Source organism: Oncorhynchus nerka, linkage group LG2, assembly GCF_034236695.1.
Source record: "Oncorhynchus nerka isolate Pitt River linkage group LG2, Oner_Uvic_2.0, whole genome shotgun sequence".
NCBI classification, from domain to species: Eukaryota; Metazoa; Chordata; class Actinopteri; order Salmoniformes; family Salmonidae; genus Oncorhynchus; species Oncorhynchus nerka.
This window is the reverse complement of record NC_088397.1, coordinates 50,315,575-50,343,055: the sequence shown is the minus strand read 5'-3', so window position 1 is coordinate 50,343,055 and position 27,481 is coordinate 50,315,575. Positions and strand designations below refer to the sequence as shown.

The following is a 27,481-nucleotide window of genomic DNA, read 5'->3' as shown; positions in this document are numbered from 1 at the left end:
GATCAGTACAGGTGACTGACATTTCTTCACGGAATAAAACTTCAGCTTGATGTCAAAACATCAGTTTCTTCATTATTTTCACCTCCCAATAATTAAGAGGAAGTGTAAACTCTTAACATAGCCTATTAGCTGGAAAGGTAGCTGCTAAGAGCAGCTGTTGAGCCGGATGAACAATGGTTAGCCATGTGTTGGCAAAAATGTATCTCCAAGTCAAGAAAGCTTACTAGCAGCCACTGGTAGCCTATTTGCGGGTGCTCAAAGCCTATGTCAGATACTACAGAGAGTGTAATTTGCTCAATATTAAGAGTTGAGAAATAAAGTTGACATATAATTATCCTATTTTCTACTGTAGGCAGGTCATTTAAAATGGTTTATTCTGTTGTTTCTAGCGATATTCATTAATACAAAAATATGTAGATTTTCCCAGTACACATATATAGACATACAAAAGTATGTGGATATCCCCTCAAATTAGTTGAATTCGGCTATTTCAGCCACACCAGTTGCGTACAGGTGTATAAAATCGAGCACACCGCCATGCAATCTCCATAGCAAAACATTGGCAGTAGAATGGCCTTACTGAAGAGCTCAGGGACTTTCAACGTGGCATGGTCATAGGATGCCACCTTTCCAACAAGTTGGTTAGTCAAATTTCCGCCCTGCTCGAGCTGCCCCGGTCAACTGTAAGTGCTGTTATTGTGAAGTGGAACGTATAGGAGCAACAACGACTTAGCTGCGAAGTGGTAGGCCATACAAGCTCACAGAACGGGACAGCTGAACGATGAAGCGTGTAAAAATAGTCTGTCCTCGGTTGCAACACTCACTACCGAGTTCCAAACTGCTTCTGGAAGCAACGTCAGCACAATAACTGTTTTGTCAGGAGCTTCATGAAATGGGTTTCCATGGCCGTGCAGCCACACACAACCCTAAGATCATCATGCACATGGCCAAGCGTCGGCTGGAGTAGTGTAAAGCTCGCTACCATCAGACTCTGGAGGGACAAATCTGGGTTTGGCGGATGCCAGGAGAATGCTATGTACCTCAATGCATAGTGCCAACCATTTTGTAATTTAAGTTCAGACAGTAAAAATGTGTGAACACATTTTAAACTTAAGTTTTTAGTGTTGGCAGGGTACCATGAAGTGTACCAGTGTTGGCGGTAAAGTCACTGCATTCTACATGAGAATTCAATGTCTCAAGAGAAATTCTGAAGCAGCAGCTGACATTTCCTGTTGGGGTCTGTCCCCCATTTCTTATCTCCCAACAACCACCCCTTCTCCTTTCTTGGAAGGAAATGGTTGTGCATGAAATGCATATGCTAATCTAAGAGCCTACAAACAAAGTGCAATGCAATGGCTGCATCCCCTTGAATAGATCTGAGTAATCTGCATAATTCATATAATCAGTTTTATTAACAAAATGCTTAGCTTGGTATGAAAAGCTTTGCACATAGACACAAAGTATGGAAGCTTTTGAAACTCAAGTGAGCTATAACACTAAAATGAGCCATGCTATGTATCTATAAATTAATCAACATTTCCATTTTAGAAGTAGGAAAATACAAAAATAACAATACAGAAGTTATTATTGATTGTGGGCAAATAAGCATCTGCGACATCAGCTGTCATGCATGCATGTAAAGTTCCTTAACGACATGTTTGCTGTGACATCTGCTAATAGTCATCCTCATCGATATCATCCTCATCAAGATCATCACCAGTATCTGTTTTGACAATCAGAAGAGGGTTTCTGCGAGGACTCAGCTCTAGGAAAGCCCCTGTGCGGGCAGTATCTGTTGCAGTGGCTGTGGCAGTCGCAGGCTGTGAACAGTCTCTCTCTGCCTCTCCCTGTGCACTGCTCCTGGAATGCCTGCTGCCCTGAGGCTGTGCTGAAATCCACAGCCCCTCCTCCACCCTCTCTCCCAGCTCCTGGATCAGCTGTCTGGGGCAGGACACAGCAGATGGGAGGGTGCTGGGCTTCCTCTCGGATGATGTGAGAACAGCACAGGACTCCTGGTGGATGGGAGGGGCAGCCGGCTGGGGATGTATGGGGATGGCCTCGGCTCCCTCTCCTCCTCCCTCTGTTCTGTCAGCACAGTCCTTCCCTTCAGCTTCAGAGTCCTCACTCTCCTCAGACGAGTCGCTGCTACTGTCGTTGCTGTCGGACTCCTCTCTGATGTGTGACAGAGGAGTTCTACTGGGGCTTTTCCCCCCGTCCTCCACCTTCTCTTCTTCCTCTACCAGCGTCGCTGCCGTCTCTAGCACCTCCAACTCCAAATCCAGGTCTCTTTTCCGTAGGGATACTTTCCGTAAGGGATCGGCCAAAGCTGTCACCTTCCTGGACCTGACAAAGAGAGAAAAAGAGAACGGGATGAGACAGTCAGGAAAGTACAGCAAAGGTGGATCAGTTTCTCTTTTTAAACTTGGAAGCAAATATTTACAAATCCCCCCAAAAAACTACAAAATCTATTTCAAGAGCTACTTGTCCAACACTGATGAGTAGTAGGTATTACGACTATGCTATATGTACGACTGCACTTCCTACAAAAAAATATAGCAACGAGATCTCAATCTACAAATCTAATATCCATTACCCAAATCCCAGCCTCATCTGAATGCTAAGTAGACAGCGATTCACAGAGGCATGAGCTCAATGAAATATGTAAATCATGTTTAATAATGTAGGAAGATGAGTGTGTCTGATATGCAGGTTCTGCCCCTCGAGTCTCCCACTGAAGCTCTCCCTGCAGGAGATAAGAGCGAGGCGGATGACAGAGTGATACATGCCTTATACATTATTCATGAAGCTAAACCAGCGCAGGATGTTGCCAAAACTCAAGTGGCTGCTATTCTTCCACGGTGCAGCCGATCGGCCTTCAATGCCATGATGATTACCAGCTGACCTCTGCGCGGCTCAGGACGGGTCCATTCAGGGAGGGATAAAGCACATGAGCCTGCGGTCGTCCACAGCCATTCAGCTCCTCACACTCAGCCACACTGTGGCCCCTGCTGCCCTCCCTGGCCCAATTAACCGACCGCTGAGAGCCAAGATGGCTCCTTATTTCCGCAAAGCCTTAATTTACTCCCACCGTGGGGAGGAAACAGTTTACACAGCCAACAGAGGGATGTACTCATTTAGGACCTCGGGAGACTGTGTAAACAGACCGTATAGCTAGTTGCCGTACTCTATCAAAGAAGACATCTCTAAGGCCTACATGAATATCAAATGTCCATTCAGGAAATAAGGGGAGTAACAGTATTTGGAAAGAGACCAAACAATTAAAGGAGATCAGTTACTGACAATGAGTAAGGGATGGCTAAGCATAAATACAACCCACAACACCCCCACCACCGCATGTGCAGAGAGTCAGACCACACAAGGAAACCGTCAAAAATCTGAACTCATCAAGAGTGTGCGTACCCATATCCACACATGCAGTTATTTTTGGGGCCCATTTTCCCCCCTTCCACACCTTGCGACCAAAACATTTTAGCAGCCCCCCTCCTGACGGCGAGCAGAAATACTTTTTTTGTTTAGGATTTAATTTCCTCCAATTGTCCACATTCTGCCATGGAACATGGAGAAATGATTGCCATTTTAAAGCAAGTTCACTGCAATTTCCCACACGCTGCCATAGGATGGCAAGAAATGTTTGCCATTTTTAGTATGATATCTGAGTGTGGCTAACAAAATCAAATCGGGGTCCCCCGGTCGGTAATCCGACTACGATTACTACAAGATTAGATAGCTGGCTAGACTAATTGACCAATCTAAAACATTTTAGTTGACATGGGCTAATTGAGTGATTTTCAGAGACTGACAAGAGAAAAACTGCTGATGCGCAACCAAATTTCTGTGTTCTAAATTGCAACAGCAAATGGAGAGCCTGTGTGTATTCATTTTCACAGTACCAGTCAAAAGTTCAGACACACCTACGCATTCAAGGATGTATTTATTTGTATCATTTTCTACATTGTAGAATAATAGTGAAGACAAAAATACCACATGGAATCATGTAGAAAACAAAAAAAAACATGTTAAACAAATCAAAATATATTTTACATTTTAGATTCTTCAAAGAAGTCTACTCTTCAACCTTGATGACAGTTTTGCACTCTTGGCATTCTCTCAACCAGCTTCATGAGAAATGCTTTCCCAACAGTTTTGAAGGGGTTCCCACAAACATGGAGCACTTGTTGGCTGCTTTTTCTTCACTCTGTAGGCCAACTCATCCCAAACCATCTCAATTGGGTTGAGGTCGGGTGATTGTGGAGGCCAGGTCATCTGATGCAGCACTCAATCACTCTCCTTCTTGGTCAAATAGCCCTTACACAGCCTGGAGGTGTGTTTTGGGTAATCGTCCTGTTGAAGAAAAAAAAAAGTGTCCCACTAAGCACAAACCAGATGGGATGGCGTATCGCTGCAGAACGCTGTGGTAGCCATGCTGGTTAAGTGTGCCTTGAATTCTAAATAAATTCACTGACAGTGTCACCAGAAAAGCACCCCCACCACCTTTTCCATGCTTCACGGTGGAAACCACAGAAGACGGAGATCCGTTCACCTTCCCCGCATCTCACAGACATGGCGGTTAGAACCAAAAATCTCAAATTTGGACTCATCAGACCAAAAGGACAGATATCCACCAGTCTAATGCCAATTGCTCGTGTTTCTTGGCCCAAGCAAGTCTCTTATAATTGGTGTCCTTTAGTAGTGGTTTCTTTGCAGCAATTCAACCATGAAGGCCTGATTCACACAGTCTACTCTGAACAGTTGATGTTGAGATGTGTCTAACTTGAACTCTGTGAAGCATTTATTTGGGATGCAATTTGAGGTGCAGTTAATTGGCCCAGTGCTGCAGAGATGGTTGTCTTTCTGGAAGGTTCTCTCATCTCCACAGAGGAACTCTGGAGCTCTGTCAGAGTGACCATCTGGTTCCAAGGCCCTTCTCCCCTGATTGCTCAGTGTGGCTGTGCGGCCAGCTCAAGGAAGAGTCTTGGTGGTTACAAACATCTTCCACTTAAGAATGATGAAGGCCACTGTGTTCTTGGGGACCTTCAATGCTGCAGACATTTTCTTGGTACCCTTCCCCAGATCTGTGCCTTGACACAATTCTGTCTCGGAACTCTCTAGACAATTCCTTCAACCATATGGCTTGGTTTTTGCTCGGACAAAAACTGTCAACTGTGGGAGCAATTCGACCATGAAGACCTGGTTCATGCAGTCTCCTCAGAACAGCAGATGTTGAGAAGTGTCTGTTACTTGAACTCATGAAACATTTACTCGGGCTGCAATTTCTGAGGCCGTTAACTAATGAACTTATCCTGTGCAGCAGAGGTAACTCTGGATCTTCCTTTCCTGTGGCGGTCCTCATGAGAGACAGTTTCATTATAGTGCTTGATGGTTTGTGACTGCACTTGAAGAAACGTTCAAAGTGCTTGAAATTTTCTAGACTGACCAGGTCTTAAAGTAATGATGGGACTGTCATTTCTCTTTGACTATTTGAGCTATTCTTGCCATAATATGGACTTGGGTCTTTCACCAAATAGGGCTATCTTCTGTATACCACCCCTACCTTGTCACAACACAACTGATAGGCTCAAACGCATTAAGGAAAGAAAATCCACAAATTCACTCTTAACAAGGCACAACTGTTAATTGAAATGCATTCCAGGTGACTACCTCATGAAGCTGGTTGAGAGAATGCCAAAAGTGTGCAAAGCTGTCAAGGCAAAGGGTGGCTACTTTGAAGAATCTCAAATATAAAATATAGTCTAATTTGTTTAACATACAGTGCCTTGCGAAAGTATTCGGCCCCCTTGAACTTTGCGACCTTTTGCCACATTTCAGGCTTCAAACATAAAGATATAAAACTGTATTTTTTTTGTGAAGAATCAACAACAAGTGGGACACAATCATGAAGTGGAACGACATTTATTGGATATTTCAAACTTTTTTAACAAATCAAAAACGCCAAAAAATTGGGCGTGCAAAATTATTCAGCCCCTTTACTTTCACTTTTTAACTAGGCAAGTCAGTTAAGAACAAATTCTTATTTTGACGGCCTAGGAACAGTGGGTTAACTGCCTGTTCAGGGGCAGAACGACAGATTTGTACCTTGTCAGCTTGGGGGTTTAACCACTAGGCTACCCTGCCACCCCAGTTAATGATTGTTTCAAACTACATATTGAATTGATAATCATTAGCACGTGTACTAATATATATATAGCGAGAGATAAAAAAAAAACAGACCATTTATTCTTCGGCAGATTGGCTGTACCGACTTCAAGACAACTTCCGTCTCTGGTGTACAAACAGTTTGGGCTCCACACTAATATGACCCCTCTGTGTAAAGGTGAGACTCTCACGAACATGTTGGTCACAAGAATTTCCCCACAGTACCAGATGAAAATATGAACGGAAGTATTTACTGAGAGTGTTTAGTGCCTGATCCTTATTTTCTCTCTCAGATATAGGACAGACACTTCAGAACAAACTTCCTATTGATGTTTTTTGGGGGCAACGATCTGTTGTTCCATGTAGAAAATCTGTTATACAATGCATTTGTAAGGGCTAATAGCAGTAATGCCAAACATTTTTTATTAAATCAATTTTTATTAAATCAAATAATTGTTTTATATATATTTTTTATACTTCAGGGGGTCTTAAAATTCAAAATCAAATAGATAAATGATCCTTGGGAGGACCTTCTTAAAACAATTCCATATAGCTTAGTAGAACCCCTCCCCCTGCTTTGACAGGGTTTAAGCCCTTGCTGGAGTTGAGCAGGCTGGCTGACTAGCTCTGGCTGGAGAGCCTCCTGTAGCACTGCAACATCAAAGCAGAGACCCTCCTCCATCCCCCACCTCCCGCATTCTCTTTCCCCCGTGGGAAGTCATTATTGAGTTAGCATTGGAGAGGCTACGTGCTTGTTCTCTCCCCTCGCTCCCCCTCTCCCTGCGCTGCAGTGCGAGAAGCTCAGCTTGCGGTGAGCACAAAGGCTGCTTTTGGATGGAATAAATAACATTGTACACAGTTCAGTCATTACTAATGTCGTGGGCTCCCTTCATTAACTGAGGGGCAGCTTTTCAAGGTTGGAAAACTTCTGTCACCACAAAGACGCTTCCATCTTTCAGACAACAAACAAGAGTCCTTGGATGAGGACAGGGAGCAGGGGGGTGGTGGGGGAGAAGAACAACTAGACAGTCAATTACAGACTTCCATTTCTACCAGCAGCCTCATGTTCAATGATGCCAGAAGACATTCGACACATGTTCCTACTCATACTTCTTAGTTAATCTTAAATGTACAAATTAATTTCACAAGATTTGTCAAGGGAGTGTATGTACATTATTCAATGGATATAGTGGATGGACAGTCAGACACTGTTTGCTAACTGTATGCCATTTGAATTGACCAACATCTCATTCAGGGAACAAAACGTAGGCGGTAGTTGTTTGTGACAAAGTTGGCTTGTTTTATAAGGCTGAAAGACTTATAAATGGATGCTTGGATTTCCTCTCTTCCTGAGTTTGATGGTTTGAGGGAGTGTGTGATGAAATGTGTTATGGAGTGTGTGAGTAACACTGAAGACCTGTGTCCGAGGCATTAGGCCAGGGGTGTTGCAATCGGTCTTCAACGAGGTTCTGGAAAAGATTAGCCCTCCATCCATCGTTTTGGGATTTTTCAATGCTCCACGACTGTCTAGCTTTCATTTTAGATGATTATTAGCGAGCTGGACACAGTACATATTTGGTTTTAGTTATTTTAAAATATATTGAGTTTGATTCCCCCTCCCCCCAAAAAATATTTCAACCCACCCGCAGGCTGTATGTTTGACACCGCTGCATTAGGCTATATAACAGAGTAGGGACTGTAATCTAAGGAAGTGCTTTCTTGCTGTATAGAGAGACCATTAGTTAATGTGCAACATGAAGAGAGCTGGTAGAACTGCCTGCAGAGCTTGTTGTTTACCGACCCTCCTAATCAAAACAAGGACGCAAGGAGAGGAAGTTAACTCATACAAAGCAAGGCTGCATCACTCATTATTAGTGTAGCACGAATGCAACACTGTCAGTATTTCTCTCTCTCTCTCTCTCTGCGCGTGTGGTGAGCTGCCTGTGTAAGTACACAAAATCTGGACGTCATACAGAGAGGAAATCTGTAGTACTTCTCCCCATTAGCTGTGAGACCGTCTTGTCTTTGTCGAGCCCAGCGGGACACAAAGACTATCTACTGTCTCTGTGGTGGGGAAGGCTCAAAACACACAGACCATATACACGGAGTACACATGGCCAGTGATTCCATGTCTATGTACATAGGGCAGCAGCCTCTAAGGTGCAGGGTAACAGTCAATTCGTGACAGGACCAGGTGAAAACTGTGATCCCTAATTAAGGTCACTTGTTAAATCCACTTCAAATCAGTGTAGATAAAGAGGAGGAGACAGGTTAAAGAATACTTTTTAAACCTCGAGACAATTGAGACATGGATTGTGTGTGTGTGCCATTCAGAGGGCGAATGGGTGAGACAAAATATTTAAGCGCCTTTGAACAGGGTGTGGTAGTAGGTCCCAGGCTCACCAGCTTGTGTCAAGAACTGCAACACTGCTGGATTTGTCATGCTCAACAGTTTCCTGTGTGTATCAAGAATGGTCTACCACCCAAAGGACAATCAGCCAACACAAATATGGAAAGCATTAGAGTCAACATGGGCCAGCATCAATGTGGAACGCTGTTGACACCTTGAAGAGCCCATTCCCCAATGAGTTGAGGCTGCTGTGAGGGCAAAAAAAATGCTATATTAGGAAGGTATTCCTAATGTTTAGTATACTCAGTATACACCATCTACTACATCACAGGACCCAGGACAGGACCGGCTCCAGACAGATGAGTGTGGGTAGAAATACACTAGCAGGTACATGAAAAGGATTAATACCAGAGAAAATGTATCCAAAGCTTTTTCACCTGCATTCCACCCTTTCTAAGAATAAAAAGAGAAAACTGTACGACGTTCAACTTACCATTCCTGCACACGCACTAGACACAGAGTTGCCAGTCCCTGGAGCATTAAAACCACCAGCAAGCCCCCACGAGGCTTAACCGACTCACTTATCTGACCACTGACCTTGCCGGGGGGGGGGGTCAGCCTGTAGGTTGTCCCTGTGGGGAGCCCGTGTCCCCTGAGGGCCTCCTGTGACTGTGGAAAAGAGAGCTCTCCTCTGGGCATTATCATGCACACAATGTGTGTAGAGGCTGAATGGATTGGTGTGAGCGGGAGAGAAAAAGATCCGTGTTTCCTCCTCCAAGACTAGCAAACCCTTGAGCTAGACACTCACAGGTTGCCATGGTTTTTTGCTCTGGAATTTAATCGACCCAATTAATTGATTGTGCGGCAGACAACGGGTAGAGGGGGAGGAATGTGTGAGCGCTGAAATAGGAAGGGGAAGTTCGAGGCCTGCTGATTTCGCTGAGATAAAGTAACACAGATCTGATGGGATTTTTTGGACTGGTCACAGTCAATCTACATTGGTCTCCTTCCAAGCCTTTTGATGAGAGAAGAGGAAAGACTGAGAAAGAAAACGAGGAGTGGGTTTTCATTTCAGTCTAGCACCACTGCAGGGGTTCGGCATCGGATGATCATCAAAACCACCCATTGAAACGAATGGTAGAGAAGTTATTTTTATTTGATAGTGGCAATGCATCTGATGGTACAAAGATATCTGCAAATTACACAAAATTCCCTGGGTAATGTGGAAATGGTTGTAAGCGCGTTAATAATCCTCTTTGGTCAACACCCTTTATCAGGACAAATACAAAATGGTGTCAGAAGGATTTTCTCCACCCTCATACTCCTCCTGTTGACCGGAGAGTGGACTGTCCACTTGTTTGTCTGTGTGCAGGAGTCTGTGGAGGGAGAGGGGTTCGCTGGAGTCTAAATCACTGTGAAGTCTTTATGATGCTGTAAATTTGACTCTGGTCTCAGCAGTCAGAGGGACTTTAAGAGCATGAACACATGTGGGACAGCCCAGAGAGAGCCAGACAGTATAAATCAACCCATTGAGCAACGCATTCATTAAATCGCCGTGTCCATCATGAGCAACTGATCGTGTCTGGGAGTCGACTGTGGGGACGACTGACAAGATACAGGATATAGATTACATCTTATCTTACCACAGGACTCACAGGAAGAGACGGCACAGTCACTTAGCAGGAATGACAAATGGGGGATATCTAGCAGGGGGGAGAGCAATGCTTACACAATCTGTCATCAAACCGGTCACATGCACAAACGTCTGCCACAACAAACCACAAGTGATAAGAGCACTGTCTATGCAAACCACAGCTGGCTGCTGCTTGAGTGCTGCCTGCCAGCCTTGTCATCTCCGATCTAGACTACTGCAACTCTGTTGGCCTGGCTCCCCGCTTGTGGCAGCAAACCCCTTCAACTTATCCAGAACGAAGCAGCACGCCTGGTGTTCAATCTTCCAAAGCTCTCCCATGTCACCCTGGTCCTCCGCACACTCCACTGGCTTCCAGTCTAAGCTCACATCATCTTCAAGACCCTGGTGCTTGCCTACGGAGCAGCGAAGGGAACTGCCCATCCCTACATTCAGACTATGATCAAACCCTACACCCCAACCCAAGCCCTCTGTTCTGCCACCTCTGGTCTCTTGGCCCTGCCACCCCTACAGGAGGGCAGTTCCCGCTCAGCCCAGTCAAAACTCTTCTTTGTCCTGGCACACCAATTGTGGAACAAGCCTCCCTCTAATGTCAAGACAGAGTCCCTGCCCATCTTCACATCACTGGCGTCCCCCAGGGCTCTGTTCTAGGCCCTCTCCTATTCTCGCTATACACCAAGTCACTTGGCTCTGTCATAACCTCACATGGTCTCTCCTATCATTGCTATGCAGACGACACACAATTAATCTTCTCCTTTCCCCCTTCTGATGACCAGGTGGCGAATCGCATCTCTGCATGTCTGGCAGACATATCAGTGTGGATGACGGATCACCACCTCAAGCTGAACCTCGGCAAGACGGAGCTGCTCTTCCTCCCGGGGAAGGACTGCCCGTTCCATGATCTCGCCATCACGGTTGACAACTCCATTGTGTCCTCCTCCCAGAGCGCTAAGAACCTTGGCGTGATCCTGGACAACACCCTGTCGTTCTCAACTAACATCAAGGCGGTGGCCCGTTCTTGTAGGTTCATGCTCTACAACATCCGCAGAGTACGACCCTGCCTCACACAGGAAGCAGCGCAGGTCCTAATCCAGGCACTTGTCATCTCCCGTCTGGATTACTGCAACTCGCTGTTGGCTGGGCTCCCCTGTGCCATTAAACCCCTACAACTCATCCAGAACGCCGCAGCCCGTCTGGTGTTCAACCTTCCCAAGTTCTCTCACGTCACCCCGCTCCTCCGCTCTCTCCACTGGCTTCCAGTTGAAGCTCGCATCCGCTACAAGACCATGGTGCTTGCCTACGGAGCTGTGAGGGAACGGCACCTCAGTACCTCCAGGCTCTGATCAGGCCCTACACCCATACAAGGGCACTGCGTTCATCCACCTCTGGCCTGCTCGCCTCCCTACCACTGAGGAAGTACAGTTCCCGCGCAGCCCAGTCAAAACTGTTCGCTGCTCTGGCCCCCCAATGGTGGAACAAACTCCCTCACGACGCCAGGACAGCGGAGTCAATCACCACCTTCCGGAGACACCTGAAACCCCACCTCTTTCAGGAATACCTAGGATAGGATAAAGTAATCCTTCTCACCCCCCTTAAAAGATTTAGATGCACTATTGTAAAGTGGCTGTTCCACTGGATGTCTTAAGGTGAACGCACCAATTTGTAAGTCGCTCTGGATAAGAGCGTCTGCTAAATGACTTAAATGTAAATGTAAATCTTCCAAAAACGTCTGAACCCTATCTCTTGCTACGATTGGGATATGTTGTTGTTTCACCGTGAATGCACTGATGTAAGTCGCTCTGGGAAAAAAAGTGTGTGCTAAATGACTTATGTAAATGCCTGCTAGCTCATAGAAAGACAGCTCTCCTCTCTGCTGCTTTGAATGGCAAGTGGACTGCTCGCTTTTATTCTACATTGAGAAGGGAAAGAAATGTAGTCTGTGCAGCACAACAATATAGGATCGGTATGAAATGTCAATCTGGGAATTGATTCACAGCAAAACAATGGAATGGAATGCCTGGGCTCTAGAGGTTTTCCCAGCCAGGTGCCCTGAGGCAGCATCTTCAACAGGAGAGGGTTAGTAACTCTTCCTGGATGCTGGACAGCCTCTGTCTCGCTCGCTCCATCTCTCTGCCTCTGCTGACACCACAGCTGATATGAGCCAGGTCTCAGGGCAGAAAGAAAACAAGCTTTGCTTATCGACTGAAAAACGTAAACAGAAAAGGGAAATGTAACAATTCAATCATAGGTAAAGGTGGCGAGCACAAGGTCTAATCCATTTAATGATCGATGCAGGGTTGTAGCCAGTGGAAGCCAGCTTGTTGATAGGTCAAGCTGACATTTGGCTCCAATGTACAGCGGTGGAAGGGAAGAGAGGGAGGCGGATTGGAAAGCACTCAACCGCAGATGCCCTCCTGCCGTTTCATCTCCTTGACTGACTGAAATGAGACTGATTGAGTTTTCCAGTGGCTTGACAGTGATGCTGCTTCTGCTCAAAGCGTACGCTGAGCTGAGAGAGCACTCAAGACCAAGTCTCTCTGTTCTCTTCGTCTGCTGCAGCGAAACAGACAGACCGACCGGGACTGCAGCTCCGATCTCCACCATTGATTTTTATACATCTATTATTAATTGGCCATCGAGGCGTTTTCTTTTCCAGAGAGAAAAGCTCCATCAAACACCGGCAGAGCTTTTATCATGTCTGCATCTGGGCGCTGGGCCTACATCATCACCGGCGCACATTTTTCAAAATTCAGGCTTTTTCCAGACTAGCACACCACTCGGCTGAACCCCTGCCAAGAATAAAACAGAGCTCATTACCGAATAATGCCCTTGCAGGCTTACAACGTGTAAGTAATTGTAAAATATGTACACTGGTGAGGAAAGAGCCATGCATGCTATATCAATTAGGGAAGAAACTACACAGATCTCTCGCGAGTTGACACGCATCTTGTACTGCACAGTGCACTGTCCATCTGCTTCTTCTAATCTGTGTGTACTGTCACAGAGGCTTCAGTCTCAGTCACTGGGACTCCACTGCAGCACTGAGGGAGACAGTACAGTCCACACGCTCTCCAATGGCACCTTTGACATGGGAGAATGGATACGTCTCACAGCGTCTCTGTCAGTCAAGTGGCCGTGCTGTGACAAATGACTCATCTAATCCTCTCCTCCAGTGCAGCGCACTGAAGCAGCATGAAAGCCACTTTGCTTGGCCCCTGGACCTGGGAGGTAATTATGCTCTAGGGCTGAAGGTCCCTGCAGAGGGAGAGAGAGGATGGGGGGGTAGTGAACTTACTTGACCCTCTGGATCCAGACGCAGTAGTCTGTGATGTAGAGGTCGTTCAATATGTAGGCCGGCTCATTCTCCCGGAAGACTTTGTGAATATCCAACAAGCACTTCAGGATGCAGGCTTTCCCTGGACAGGAAAAACAGAAGGAGTAGAAATTGGAAAATGTTATTTTATGGCAATGTGAAGAATGGTAAATATAGCAGTGTTGCTAGCAGGGACTGAGGTTCCAAAAATCTCATTGTTCCATACAGCCTTCCTTCAAATTATAGGCTGAACAGGCTATGGAAGATCATGTGAGCATTGCAAGACTATCCTATTGCAGACTACTGACAGTCATTTACACTCATGACAGAGAGAGCAATTTATCAACTTTCAGGCCTCCTTTATCTAGTTTATATAGTCCAGAATTTTAACTCAAGTGGGCCAAGATAATGCAAAGGGTTTATTTCATACCGGTTTATGGGAAAAAAATTGGGCCTGATTTTCCTCGAAGGGAAAGCCAAAGATTACCATTACAAAATGGGACACACCTGGAGGGAGCCACGTTTGATCCATTACATTTGCTGTCACAAACCCCAGGTCGTATAAATAGCCCCTTTATGGGACAGAGCCGGCCCATTGCAGAGCACGGAGGTCTACAGACAATCCTTTTGTCCGGTATGCAACTTCAGGATTGGCTGGCAGCAGACAGACATTCCAGTCCATTCAAAACAAACAGCACACTCGCTCAGAGGAAAACCTTGCACAAACATTTGGTTCTCATTTAGAGCATGAGCGCTCACAGAGGACCAGGACCCTCAACTCTCCCTGCTTCCAAACTCACTGCAGACACTAAGCCCTCCCTGCTTCCAAACTCACTGCAGACACTAAGCCCTCCCTGCTTCCAAACTCACTGCAGACACAAAACCCTCCCTGCTTCCAAACTCACTGCAGACACAAAACCCTCCCTGCTTCCAAACTCACTGCAGACACAAAACCCTCCCTGCTTCCAAACTCACTGCAGACACAAAACTCTCCCTGCTTCCAAACTCACTGCAGACACAAAACCCTCCCTGCTTCCAAACTCACTGCAGACACAAAACCCTCCCTGCTTCCAAACTCACTGCAGACACAAAACTCTCCCTGCTTCCAAACTTACTGCAGACACAAAACCCTCCCTGCTTCCAAACTCACTGCAGACACTAAGCCCTCCCTGCTTCCAAACTCACTGCAGACACTAAGCCCTCCCTGCTTCCAAACTCACTGCAGACACTAAGCCCTCCCTGCTTCCAAACTCACTGCAGACACTAAGCCCTCCCTGCTTCCAAACTCACTGCAGACACTAAGCCCTCCCTGCTTCCAAACTCACTGCAGACACTAAGCCCTCCCTGCTTCCAAAGTCACTGCAGACACTAAGCCCTCCCTGCTTCCAAACTCACTGCAGACACTAAGCCCTCCCTGCTTCCAAACTCACTGCAGACACTAAGCCCTCCCTGCTTCCAAACTCACTGCAGACACTAAGTCCTCCCTGCTTCCAAACTCACTGCAGACACAAAACCCCCCCTGCTTCCAAACTCACTGCAGACACAAACCCCCCCTGCTTCCAAACTCACTGCAGACACAAAACCCCCTGCTTCCAAACTCACTGCAGACACAAGCCCCCCTGCTTCCAAACTCACTGCAGACACTAAGCCCCCCTGCTTCCAAACTCACTGCAGACACTAAGCCCTCCCTGCTTCCAAACTCACCGCAGACACTAAGCCCTCCCTGCTTCCAAACACTAAGCCCTCCCTGCTTCCAAACTCACTGCAGACACTAAGCCCTCCCTGCTTCCAAACTCACTGCAGACACTAAGCCCTCCCTGCTTCCAAACTCACTGCAGACACTAAGCCCTCCCTGCTTCCAAACTCACTGCAGACACTAAGCCCTCCCTGCTTCCAAACTCAACCCCACCACATCCCTGGAGGTTTTAAATTTCTCCCTCTCCCTCCCTGGGAGCGATTGGGGATAGTGCAGTTGTTTCACCTCCAACCGTGCCACGTTATGAATCCTGCACTCGTCTGTTTTTCCCCGCTGATGACAAGTTGAGCCAGTTAAACACGGTGGTGAGCCGTGGCTGATCCCTGGAGAGGGGCAGACAGGCAGGCAGAGTCTGGCCCGGGTGGGGGGGGGCACAGCTGCCACACGGGCACTGGCCACTAACATCCATCATGGCAAGGTGACAAGACAGCATAAACAACACATTTACACACACGTTCCAAACACTCCATGTGCATTCCTAATGTTGCGCAGAAAACATTCCATTGGCATCACTACCACACTGGACTTGGAAACAAAACACTTCAAGTGTTTCAACTACTGGGAGGGCCATGTGCACCCCAACAGTACTAGCTCATTACAGTGGAGACCCAAACCCAGAGAAAAGTGTCATATTTAAGTAAAGTAACTGCTCAATTATAGCCAGCTAAAATGTTACAAAGCCAAGGGACATGTAAAAACATGGACACAGGGAAATGCGAGTTAAGCTACACTGAGGAACCACAATTCCGGAACATTTCCGGCTCAGTATAGGCTACCGAACTCCAGTGGGTCCTTTGGTCAGCTACACGACAGCGGCCATGCTAAAGCCTCCCTACCTAGGAGGCCCTGCTCTGCTCTCCCTGCCTGGCGGCCAATTGGTTCCAGCCACTTAGCAGGCAGCTGGATGAGCGCCTTGAGAAGGACCGTCCGTGATGCCAGAGGGCTGTTCAAATATTTACCCCGGATAACATTCCCTTTAAGGCCTTAACATGTGGCTCCCGCAAGGCATTAAATGGGTTTGTTTTCCTAATACCTGCCAATGTTTGCTTTCACAGCCATTTAAGTCAAGTGCCTTCAAATTAGAGCACACATTCCATTAGCCTTATCCTGACAAATGAATTAGCTGTGTGGAGTAAAGCTGGGAGGAAACGTGTCGTGCCCTCTCAAGACATACGCCAGCCAGACTGCATTATTGTAGCTTTACAGTTCATTAACGAGAGCCCCATTACTCACCCTCACCTGATGCACGTAAATAAAAGACATTTGCAGAGGCAAACTCATTGAAATGAAGAGGCACTTGCTATCGTTAGCCTGGTTAGACTAACTATCACCAATTAGGTTAGTTTGCATTTTCCAGCACAGAAACAAAATGGGTATGTGACTGTTGAAAAAATGTCCAGCGTCAGCAGAGAGAATGAAAAGCGCCATTAGGCTACAACAGGTGAAGTTGTTTCTAGAGGATGCAGGTCGATGGTGTAGTATATTACAGGGAAGCCCCCTTCACAGTGACAACCTGGGATTCTCGGATTCATTCAGCCAGTCTGATCTAATCTGTGGAGTTTAAAAAGACTTCATTTGCTGTCATTTACAAGCATTCAAATCCCCACAAACCAGCTAATCTCACCCCACACACATCCTAAATGTGTTTACATGGCAGAGCCTTCATCTAGCTACCCGCGGGGCTTTGATTTAAAGATGACTCTTTGCTAGGAGATAAAGTCAACAGTCCGTAAAGAACAAATCCACACTTCCTGCTTGGAGAGGTTGCTCTGCTTGTGGTGGTATAGTGATATATGACTGTGGGTGCATGCTGGCTGTAAAGCAGTCCTTCTGTCAGTCTCCAAAGCACTGAACAGGCAAGCTGCAGCCCACAGCTACCATGCAAGCTTTGCCTTCAACCGAAATGCATCAAACCACATACGGTCCCTCAGGAGTCTCAGAAAACATTGGCCAGAGTCCAGAGACACATTAATTGGAAGGGAAACTAGGCCATATTGAGGGCTTTATAATCTGGGCATGACACGGAGGCTGCCAATACTGCTCTAACCAGCATTCACAAAGTGGCCATTGAGGTGTGGAGCTGCCTCAGGTCAGGGCGAGAGGTCACAGAGAGACTCACCTGACTGGAAGACCCGAGCCGCATCCTGCACGGCTGCAGAGACCAGAGAAAAGTGCCTGTAGAGCGGGTAACACAACACCCTCCTCCCAAAGGACACCAAGACCTCCTGCATCGAGCTGTATGTCTGAAAGGAAACAACAAAAAAGACATGCTGCATTTTCCTCATGGCCACTCACTATAAAAAGACTAATCTTACAAAAAAGAAAAGGGACTTCACTTCCTCTTAAAATGTTTGGCAGCCTCTTGCTTTTCTCCTTCCCTCCAGCACGAAGCAGGCTAGGCTAGCCCACTCCTAATTGCAGTCATTGGTAAACTAATTACTCCTAACGACTTCCCTTTCATAGAGGGGGAAACGGGCGAGGAACTCTTAAACACCTTCTGCAGTCGCCGCCTCTTAATTGTTGCTGGTCCTTAATCACTGTGTAAACTCAAGGCTTTTCTCCGCTTTTCTCTGCACCAGTGGACAAAAGAGCTGAGAGAGAGCCCTCTGCTTTCTCTTTTTATTAATTCTCCCTAGCTTGTTAAAAGTGCACTCAGAGTGTGACTCGTTGCATGTCATCAGGGCTCATCCCCTCTCCCCCGGGGCTGTTTAGCAGCCTGCCTGTAAATAACACTCAGCCGCACAACAACCACCAACCTGGTCTGTCTGGTTAGGAGGCTGGTTAACAGCGAGCAGATGGAGAGGGAGGGGAAAAGAGGGAGATAAGGGTGAGAGTGAGACGAGGGAGAGGAAGAATAAAGAGAAAGACAAAAACAGGGGGGAAAAAACAGGGAAAGAGAGAGATGGGGGGAAAAGAGACCTAGTAAGGGAGAGGGTTAGAGAGAGAATGAGAGCAAAAGCGATAATGAGCAAAAGAGTGGATGAGAGCGAGTGAGACAGAGCAGACGAAAGAGAGTGAGTGGGTGGGTGGATGAGAGCGAGAGAGCGACTGAGAGGGCGCGTCCCGTCAGTCTCTCCCAGACAGATAGCTCTACTGACGAGGGCTTTCAGGCAGCTGCAGGATGTCATTACTACCTCCTCCATTATCACCATCATGGCCAAACTGCTACCGCTCAGACTGCGGCATCCGATTACCAGCCCTTATTGTCAGGTTCAGAGGGAAAATGCTACTGATTAAGGGGCTCGCACACCCCAAGGTATAAGACGAGCGGCACACACGCCCTGCTGCACGGTCCTCTACTGCACACACACACTATCGATTGGCGAGCAGACGGCCATCTCACTCCCTCTCCGCCTGTCTGTCAGTTGGGAGCACACACACACACACCTGGGCCTGTTCACAGCCTTGGGGCACACCTTATAATACTCCTACCTCTGACACACAAACTCACACACACAAACCTAAGAGGAACCAATTGTCATAGCTATAACCTGGCCTTCTCTTCTTCTGCAAAACAATGCACTACCAGTGCACCAGATGGAGATGACAATCAGTTTGTTTATATACAGTGCATTCGGAAAGAATTCATCCCCGTTGACTTTTTCCACATTGGGTTACGTTACAGACTTATTCTACAATGGATTAAATGGATTTTTCCATCAATCTACCCACAACACCCCATAATGACAAAGCAAAAAGTGTTTAGAAAATGTTACAAATATATATATTTTTTTAAGTTTACACTGAAATATTACATTTACATAAGTATTCAGACCCTTTACTCAGTACTTTATTGAAGCACCTTTGGCAGCGATTACAGCCTTGGGTATGACGCCACAAGCTTGGCACATCTGTATCTGTGGAGTTTCTCCCATTCTTCTCTGCAGATCCTCTCAAGCGCTGTCAGGTTGGATGGGGAGCATCATTGCACAGCCATTTCCAGGTCTCTCCAGTGATCTTTGATCAGGTTCAAGTCCAGGCTCTGGGTGGGCCACTCAAGGACATTCAGAGACTTGTCCCGAAGGCACTCCTGCGTTGTCTTGGCTGTGTTCTTTGCTCCGTTCATCTTTCCAACGATCTTGACAAGACTCCCAGTCCCTGCCGCGGAAAAACATCCTCAAAGCATGATGCTGCCATTACCATGCTTCACCATAGGGATTGTCCCAGTTTTCCTCCAGACGTGGACGCTTGTCATTGAGGCCAAATAGTTCAATCAGACCAGAGAATCTTGTTTCTCATGGTCCTTTAGGTGCCTTTTGGCAAACTCCAAGCGGGCGGTCATGTGCCTTTTACTGAGGAGTGGCTTCCGTCTGGACACTCTACCATAAAGGCCTGATTGGCAGAGTGCTGCAGAGATGGTTGTCCTTCTGGAAGGTTCACCCATTGCCACAGAGGAACTCTGGAATCTGTCAGAGTGACCATCGGGTTCTTTGTCACCTCCCTGACAAAGGCCCTTCTCTCTCCGCTCAGTTTGGAAGGGCGGCCAGCTCTAGGAAAAGTCTTGGTGGTTCCAAACATATTTTTTAAATACTTTTCCCTCAGAGCTCTAGGGGAAATTCTTTCTACCTCATGACTTGGTTTTTGCTCTGACATGCACTGCCAACTGTGGAACCTTACATAGGCAGTTGTGTGCCTTACCAAATCATGTCCAATCATGGACAAAAGGAACACCTATGTGAGAATGCTATTCATTGACTACAGCTCAGCATGCAACACCATAGTACCCTCAAAGCTCATCACTAAGCTAAGGAACCTGGGACTAAACACCTCCCCCTGCAACTGGATCCTGGACTTCCTGACGTGCCACCCCCAGGTGGTGAGGGTAGGTAGCAACACATCTGCCACACAGATCCTCAACACTGGAGCCCCCCAGGGGTGCGTGCTCAGTCCCCTCCTGCTCCCTGTTCACCCACGACTGCATGGCCAGGCACGACTCCAACACCATCATTAAGTTTGCAGACACAACAGTGGTAGGCCTGATCACAGACAACGATGAGACAGCCTATAGGGAGGTGGTCAGAGACCTGGCCGGGTGGTGCCAGAATAACAACCTATCCCTAAGCTAAGGAGATGATTGTGGACTACAGGAAAAGGAGCACCGAGCACGCCCCCATTCTCATCGACTTGAGGGCTGTAGTGGAGCAGCTTGAGAGCTTCAAGTTCCTTGGTGTCCACATCAACAACAAATTTGGAGAGTCAAGTCTAGGACAAAAAGGCTTCTCAACAGTTTTTACCCCCAAGCAATAAGACTCCTGAACAGGTAACCAAATGGTTACCGGGACTATCTGCATCGTTTGCCCCCCCCCCCAACCCCTCTTTTATGCTGCTGCTACTCTCTGTTCATCATATATGCATAGTCACTTTAACCATACCAACATGTACATACTACCTCAATAAGCCTGACTAACTGGTGTCTGTATATTGCCTTGCTACTGTTATTTTCAAATGTCTTTTTACTGTTGTTTTATTTATTCACCTACCTTCCTACACACACACACACCTTTTTTTCACACTATTGGTTAGAGCCTGTAAGTAAACATTTCACTGTAAGGTCTACACCTGTTGTATTCAGCGCATGTGACAAAAACGTTTATTTGATTGGAGACCAATCAAGTTGTAGAAACATCTCAAGGATGATCAATGGAAACAGGATGCACCTGAGCTCAATTTCAAACCTCATAGCAAAGGGTTTGAATACTTAAGTAAATGTGAAAAAAATGTAAGAAAGCTATTTTTCACTTTGATGAGGAATTTTTTTTATTTAATCCATTTTAGAATAAGGTAACAAAATTTGGAAAAGGTCAAGGGGTCTGAATACTTTCCGAATGCGCTGTATATACAGTACCAGTCAAAAGTTTCCACCTACTCCTTCCAGGGTTTTTCTTTACTTTTACTATTTTCTACATTGTAGAATAATGAAGATATCAAAACTATTAAATAACACATTTAGTAACCCCCCAAAAAGTGTTAAATCAAAATATATTTTAGATTCTACAAAGTAGCCACCCTTTACCTTGATGACTGCTTTGCACACTCTTGGCATTTCTCAACCAGCTTCATATGGAATGCGTTTCCAACAGTTTTGAAAGAGTTCCCACATAATCTGAGCACCTGATGGCTGCTTCTCCTTCACTCTGTGGTCCAACTCATCCCAAACTATCTCAATTGGGTTGAGGTCAGGTGATTGTGGAGGCCAGGTCATCTGATGGAGCACTCCACCACTCTCCTTCTTGGACAAATAGCACTTACACAGCCTGGAGGTGTGTTGGGTAATTGTCGTGTTGAAAAACAAATGATTGCCCCACTAAGCGCAAACCAGATGGGATGGCGTATCGCTGCAGAATGCTGTGGTAGCCATGCTGGTTAAGTGTGCCTTGAATTCGAAATAAATCACTGACAGTATCACCAACAAACCTCCCCCACGCCATCACATCTCCTCCTCCATGCTTCACTTTGGGAACTACACATGCAGAGATCCTCCGTTCACCTAATCTGCATCTCACAAAGACACAGAGGTTGGAACCAAAAATCTCAAATTTGGACCCATCAGATCAAAGGACAGATTTCCACCGGTCTAATGTCCATTGCACGTATTTCTTGGCCCAAGCAAGTCTCTTCTTCTAATTGGTTTCCTTTAGTAGTGGTTTCTTTGCAGCAATTCGACCATGAAGGCCTGATTCACGTAGTCTCCTCTGAACAGTTGATGTTGAGATGTGTCTGTTACTTGAACTCTGTGAAGCATTTATTTGGACTGTAATTTCTGAGGCTGGTAACGCCAATGAACTTATCAGTAGAGGTAATTCTGGGTCTTCCTTTCCTGTTTCATCATAGCGCTCGATGGTTTTTGCGACTGCACCTGAAGAAACTTTCAAAGTTCTTGAAATTTTCCGGATTGACTGACATTCATGTCTTATAGTCGTTTCTCTTTGCTTATTTGAGATGTTCTTGCCATAGTATGGACTTGGTCTTTTACCAAATAGGGCTATCTTCTGGACCACCCCTACCTTGTCACAACACAACTGATTGGCTCAAACGCATTAAGTAGGAAAGAAATTCCACAAATGAACTTTTAACAAGGCACACCTGTTAATTGAAATGCATTCCAGGTGACTACCTCATGAAGGTGGTTGATAGAATACCAAGGGTGTGCAAAGCTGTCATCAAGGCAAAGGGTGGCTACTTTGAAGAATCTAAAAAGTAAAATATGTTTTTGGTCACTACATGATTCCATGTGTTATTTCATAGTTTTGATGTCTTCACTAGTATTCTACAATGGAGAAAACAGTACAAATAAAGAAAAACCCTTGAATGAGTAGGTGTGTCCGAACCTTTGACTGGTACTGTGTGTGTGTGTGTGTTATATAAAACACACTGAAAATATAAAACACACAAAATGCAACAATTCCAAAGATGTTACCGAGTTACAGTTCATGTAAGGAAAGCAGTCAACGTAAATAAATTAGGCCCTAATCTACGGATTTCACATGACTGGGCAGGGGTGCAGCCATGGGTGGGTATTGAACCACCCACCCCCCACTGGGGAGCCAGGCCCAGCCAATCATAATTTGGTTATCTCCAAAAGGGCTTTATTACTGACAGAACTAATTCTCAGAACTCCCCCTACCTCACCTCAGACAATACCGCAGGTGAAGAAGCCAGATGTGGTCTGCAGTTGTGAGGCTGGTTGGACGTACTGCCAAATTCTCTAAAATGACTTGAGGCAGATTATGGTAGAGAAATGAACATCAAATGATCTGGCAACAGCTCTGGTGGACATTCCTGCAGTCAGCATACCAATTGCACGCTTCCTCAAAACATGAGACATCTGTGGCATTGTGTCGTGAGACAAATAGGCACATTTTAAAGTGGCCTTTTATTGTCCCCAGCACAAGGTGCGCCTGTGTAATGATCATGCTGTTCACCTGTCAGGTGGATGGATTATCTTGGCAAAGGAGAAATTCTCACTAACAGTTTCTGGGATTTTCCTATTTCAGCTCATGGACCAACATTTTACATGTGTTAATATATATTTTTTTATACAAGCTCTCCACCCAGCTGCAGCAAACTCAATCAAATGGTAATTTCCTAGGGCTGGTTGAGAGCTTTCCTCCGTCAGCGGCTGGAGCAGACACATTTAGATCAATAAAAGCCTTTAGCTCAAGATGGGGCCAGAAGCTGAAAACAGCCAGAATAGGGAAGCCGTGCCCAAGGTCATACTAAGGGATTTATTATTCCATGATAATTTGACTTTAATTTACTTAAATAAGGGACTGCCTCCCCATTACTTACCTCAAGCCAGCAGAGAGTCCCACTTAGTTTTCTGATGGTCCACGGTGATTCAACCTGCAGTCATATAATGAGAGGACAGAGGTCAACTTCTACACGCGCTTTAGAGAATCAAGGTGGGCCTACAACACATGAGAAAGCAATGATACCAATAACAGGCAAACTCAGGCCACACTCTCTTTAACACTCCGTCCCTAGTGTCCATTACAGATAACTTACAACACGATCTCTGGAAAAGCAGCCTGATCCTGGCTCTCTAAGGTGTATAAGGCCGTAACACCCCAGATGTTCATAGAACGTTCACAGATGACTTCACAGGTTGCTGTCTAAAGTATGTGTTTACGGCAGTACTAAGAATTACAGCTCCGGATCTGACCCAATGATGTATAAAAACACATGAATGTGTGACCATGGGAATTTCTCTCACCATCTCCCATTGTAGACCTTAATTTAAGCAATAGGGCACAAGGAGGTGTAGTATATGGCCAATATACCACGGCGTGACGTGGAGTGCCTGGATACAGCCCGTAGCCGTGGTATATTGGCTACACACACCACAAACCCGAGGTGTTCGAATGCTATTATAAACTGGTTACCAACGTAATTAGAGCAGTAAACATTTATTTTTTGTCATAGCTGTGGTTTACAATCTGATATTCAGGGTTCAAACGACCCAGTCTATAATCTATTTTAGAACGAGCAACTGGGTCGAGCCCATAGATATAGAACAAAAAGACTAAGACTGGGTCGCGTCTATGGCAACCTAACCGATAGGCAGCATGGGTAGCACCATAGATGTGTGCCGGGACTACATCTCGTGGAAGGATGAAATAGTATGAATTAATTCATTTAAAAACATTTTTATTTTATAAACGCATGTCTGTCATTATTTGAATATGTTGGTAACCGGTTGTGTAAAAGTGATTATGTCCTCAAAGGAATTGTTTGGAGGATATACTGGCACGGTTTGGGAACAACACTCATGCCAATGCATCCTCCAAAACACCAGCTTCTTGGGCATTATCACTTAAACATCTATTTCCACCTGTGCAACAACAGACTGTGAGTTCCATGTATTACGGTTTAGTGACAGTAAGACAACATTAAAAAAACTCAAGATCCCTGTAGGAACTTGGTGGAAGTCCATGTTAAAGCTTTGACCTGGAGGGAGATGTAGAGGCTAACTGACGGTCGCTAACTCACGTTGTGCTCTCCCTCTGTAGTGCGCAATTCGTAGCAGTATGCCAGGATGATGTCCACCAGGCTGAGCCACACCTGGAAACGGGACTTCTTGTCCAGGATGTAGGAATGGTTGGTAAACTTTCTTAGCTGCTCCTTCTCATCATCAGTGAAGGACACCGCTGAAAAACAACAGTCCACCCTTAGACTCACTGGGTTTCTACATGGGCCTAATCATGCCTGCAAACACATTCATTTCTAACAGTTCATGCACATATTTTACTATGAAGCAAAAGAGGGATCCATCATTTCTATTATGTTGCAGAGATGGCCCACGGCTTGAATTGTGTGAGGAAAACACTAGGTTATCAGTTCTTTTGGAAAGAATCAAAAGTCCCTGAGTTTCTTCCTCAGTTACTGATCAAGATACCCTCCACCCAAACTCAATTGGTAAAGTTTAATGTGCAACGTTCAGTGCTGAAAACAAAGCTAAAGGTCTACAAGAACAGATTCCAAGTCAGCACTTTCTCTGCAGCTTATGGAACAGCTGAAAGCAATCCTTCCCTTTGCCTATCGAGGACAGCCCCTATACTGAGCCCCTGAGTGTGTGGGCTTGACTGTGCGTGCACACACTACAGCAGCAGTTTCAAATGATCCTCTTGGCTCTGCTGGGAACTGGATTCCTGCTCCATTACATCAGGGCTAGATCCCTGCAGACGGTACCCCGATTCCCTTGCCAGTGCAGCTGCAGCAGCCCAGCCTGGCCAAGCGGAGCACACACGCACACCTCCCCCTTACCGCACCTCCCCGGGAGATCAGCCAGGACGCTGGGGAGAAACTCAGCGCCCCACTGGCCTACATCCAGCAGTCTGCCGAGTGTAGGAAACACACACAGACTATTGAGAGGGGGGGGGGGTTTGTTACATAGCGGGATATTATTTTTAAAGATATCGTATTGTTTTGAAAATGTCGCAATAATCTTTTTGTGCTAGTTGGCTATACTTGCACAAAAACTCCAGTATTTTTCCATTATAGCTTGTTCTCCCATTATAGCTTGTTCTCCATTTTTGCAAATAGGGAGCCAATTTGTTCTCCAGAAACGGATCAAAACGTGTTCTCATGGCTCCCCTTTGTCCCTCTGCAGCAGACATACACTATATATGAAAAAGGATGTGGACACTCCTTCAAATGAGTGGATTCACCTATTTCAACATGTATAAAATTGAGCACACAGCCATGCAATCTCCATAAACAAACATTGGCAGTAGAATGCGCTTACGTGGCACCCTCATAGCATGCCACCTTTCCAACAAGTCAGTTCGTGCTGAAGCGCATAAAAATCATCTGTCCTCAGTTAAAATTACCATGGTTGAGCAGTTGCACACAAGCCTCAGATCACCATGCGCGATGCCAAGCGCCGGCTGGAGTGGTAGAAAGCTCGCCGCCATTGGAGTCTGGCGCAGTGATGAATCACGCTTCACCATCTGGCAAGCCGACAGATGAATCTGGGTTTGGCGGATGCCAGGAGAACGCTACCTGCTCTAAGGCATACAGTAGTGCCAACTGTAAAGTTTGGTGGTGGAGGAATACTGGTCTGGGGCTGTTTTTCATGGTTCGGGGTTGGACCATTAGTTCCAGTGAAGAGAAATATTAATGCTACAGCATACAATGACATTCTAGACGAGTCTGTGCTTCCAACTTGGCGGCAACAGTTTGGGGAAGGCCCTGTCCTTTTCCAATATGACAATGCCCCTGTGCAAAGACAGGTCCATACAGAAATGGTTTGTCGAGGTCGGTGTGGAAGAACTTGACTGGCCTGCACAGAGCCTTGACCTCAATCCCGTCGAACATCTTTGGGAACACCTTTGGGATGAATTGGAACGTCGACTGACAGCCAGGCCTAATCACTCAAAATCAGTGCCCGACCTCACTAATGCTCGTGGCTGAATGGAAGCAAGTCCCTGCAGCAATATTCCAAAATCTTGTAGGTCCAGTACATCACTGGAGTCAAGCTTCCTGCCATCCTGGACCTCTATACCAGACGGTGTCAGAGGAAGGCCCTAAACATGGTCAAAGACTCCAGCCACCATCGTCTCACGGCAAGCAGTTCCGGAGCGCCAGGTCTAGTCTAGGTCCAAAAGGTTTCTTAACAGCTTCTACCTCTAAAGCCATACGACTCCTGAACAGCTAATCAAATGACTACCCAGACTATTTGCATTGGGGATCAGGGAAAAGTGATAGGGCTGCTGGCAAACAGCTTCCTTTGTTTATTTATTAGAACAGAAGTCCAGCACTCATCAAGATGTTCCAAAAAGTGTATACAAGCGCTGTCATTCAGTGACATCTAGCGAGAGCATCAGTTGCTGTAACTCCTGTTTTTGTCCACACGTAATGGATCTAAAAATACATTTTAAAACAGGATGAACATGGGATTACTGCCAATAACAAGCTAACTGGGCCTGCATAATGCAGCCGCAGCGCTCCATTCATCCAAGAGACATCTGGATGAGATTAGAAGATCTAATGGGACAATCTGAAAGGCACTCACTGATCTCAGCTTTGATCCTAGCCAATCGAGTGTGTGTGTGTGTGTGTGTGGGGGGGGTCAGATGAATGGAGATTCATTTGTCACTTAGTTCCTCCAGTCTTCTGAGCAGTCTGCCCCCATTGTATGGCCCTACTCCAGGTACAGATGGCACCAGTGACATGGAGCAAATATACCTCTGCTCAATGTGCACGAGGCTGGAAATTACCTACAACTCTACTTCACTC

General features: G+C 46.1%; 1 protein-coding gene across 1 annotated transcript in view; it reads right to left on the bottom strand.

The window, feature by feature from the left end:
- Positions 1–1,393: 1,393 nt before the first annotated feature.
- Positions 1,394–27,481, bottom strand: part of shq1 (SHQ1, H/ACA ribonucleoprotein assembly factor) — a 36,366-nt gene continuing 10,278 nt past the window's right edge. The window contains exons 8-12 of the mRNA XM_029673089.2: positions 24,734–24,891; positions 23,534–23,587; positions 17,364–17,487; positions 13,471–13,591; positions 1,394–2,343 (exon numbers count right to left, since the gene is read on the bottom strand). Coding sequence (XP_029528949.1) covers positions 1,674–2,343; positions 13,471–13,591; positions 17,364–17,487; positions 23,534–23,587; positions 24,734–24,891 — 1,127 coding nt within the window. The 3' untranslated portion in view covers positions 1,394–1,673. The remainder of the gene's footprint in view (positions 2,344–13,470; positions 13,592–17,363; positions 17,488–23,533; positions 23,588–24,733; positions 24,892–27,481) is intronic.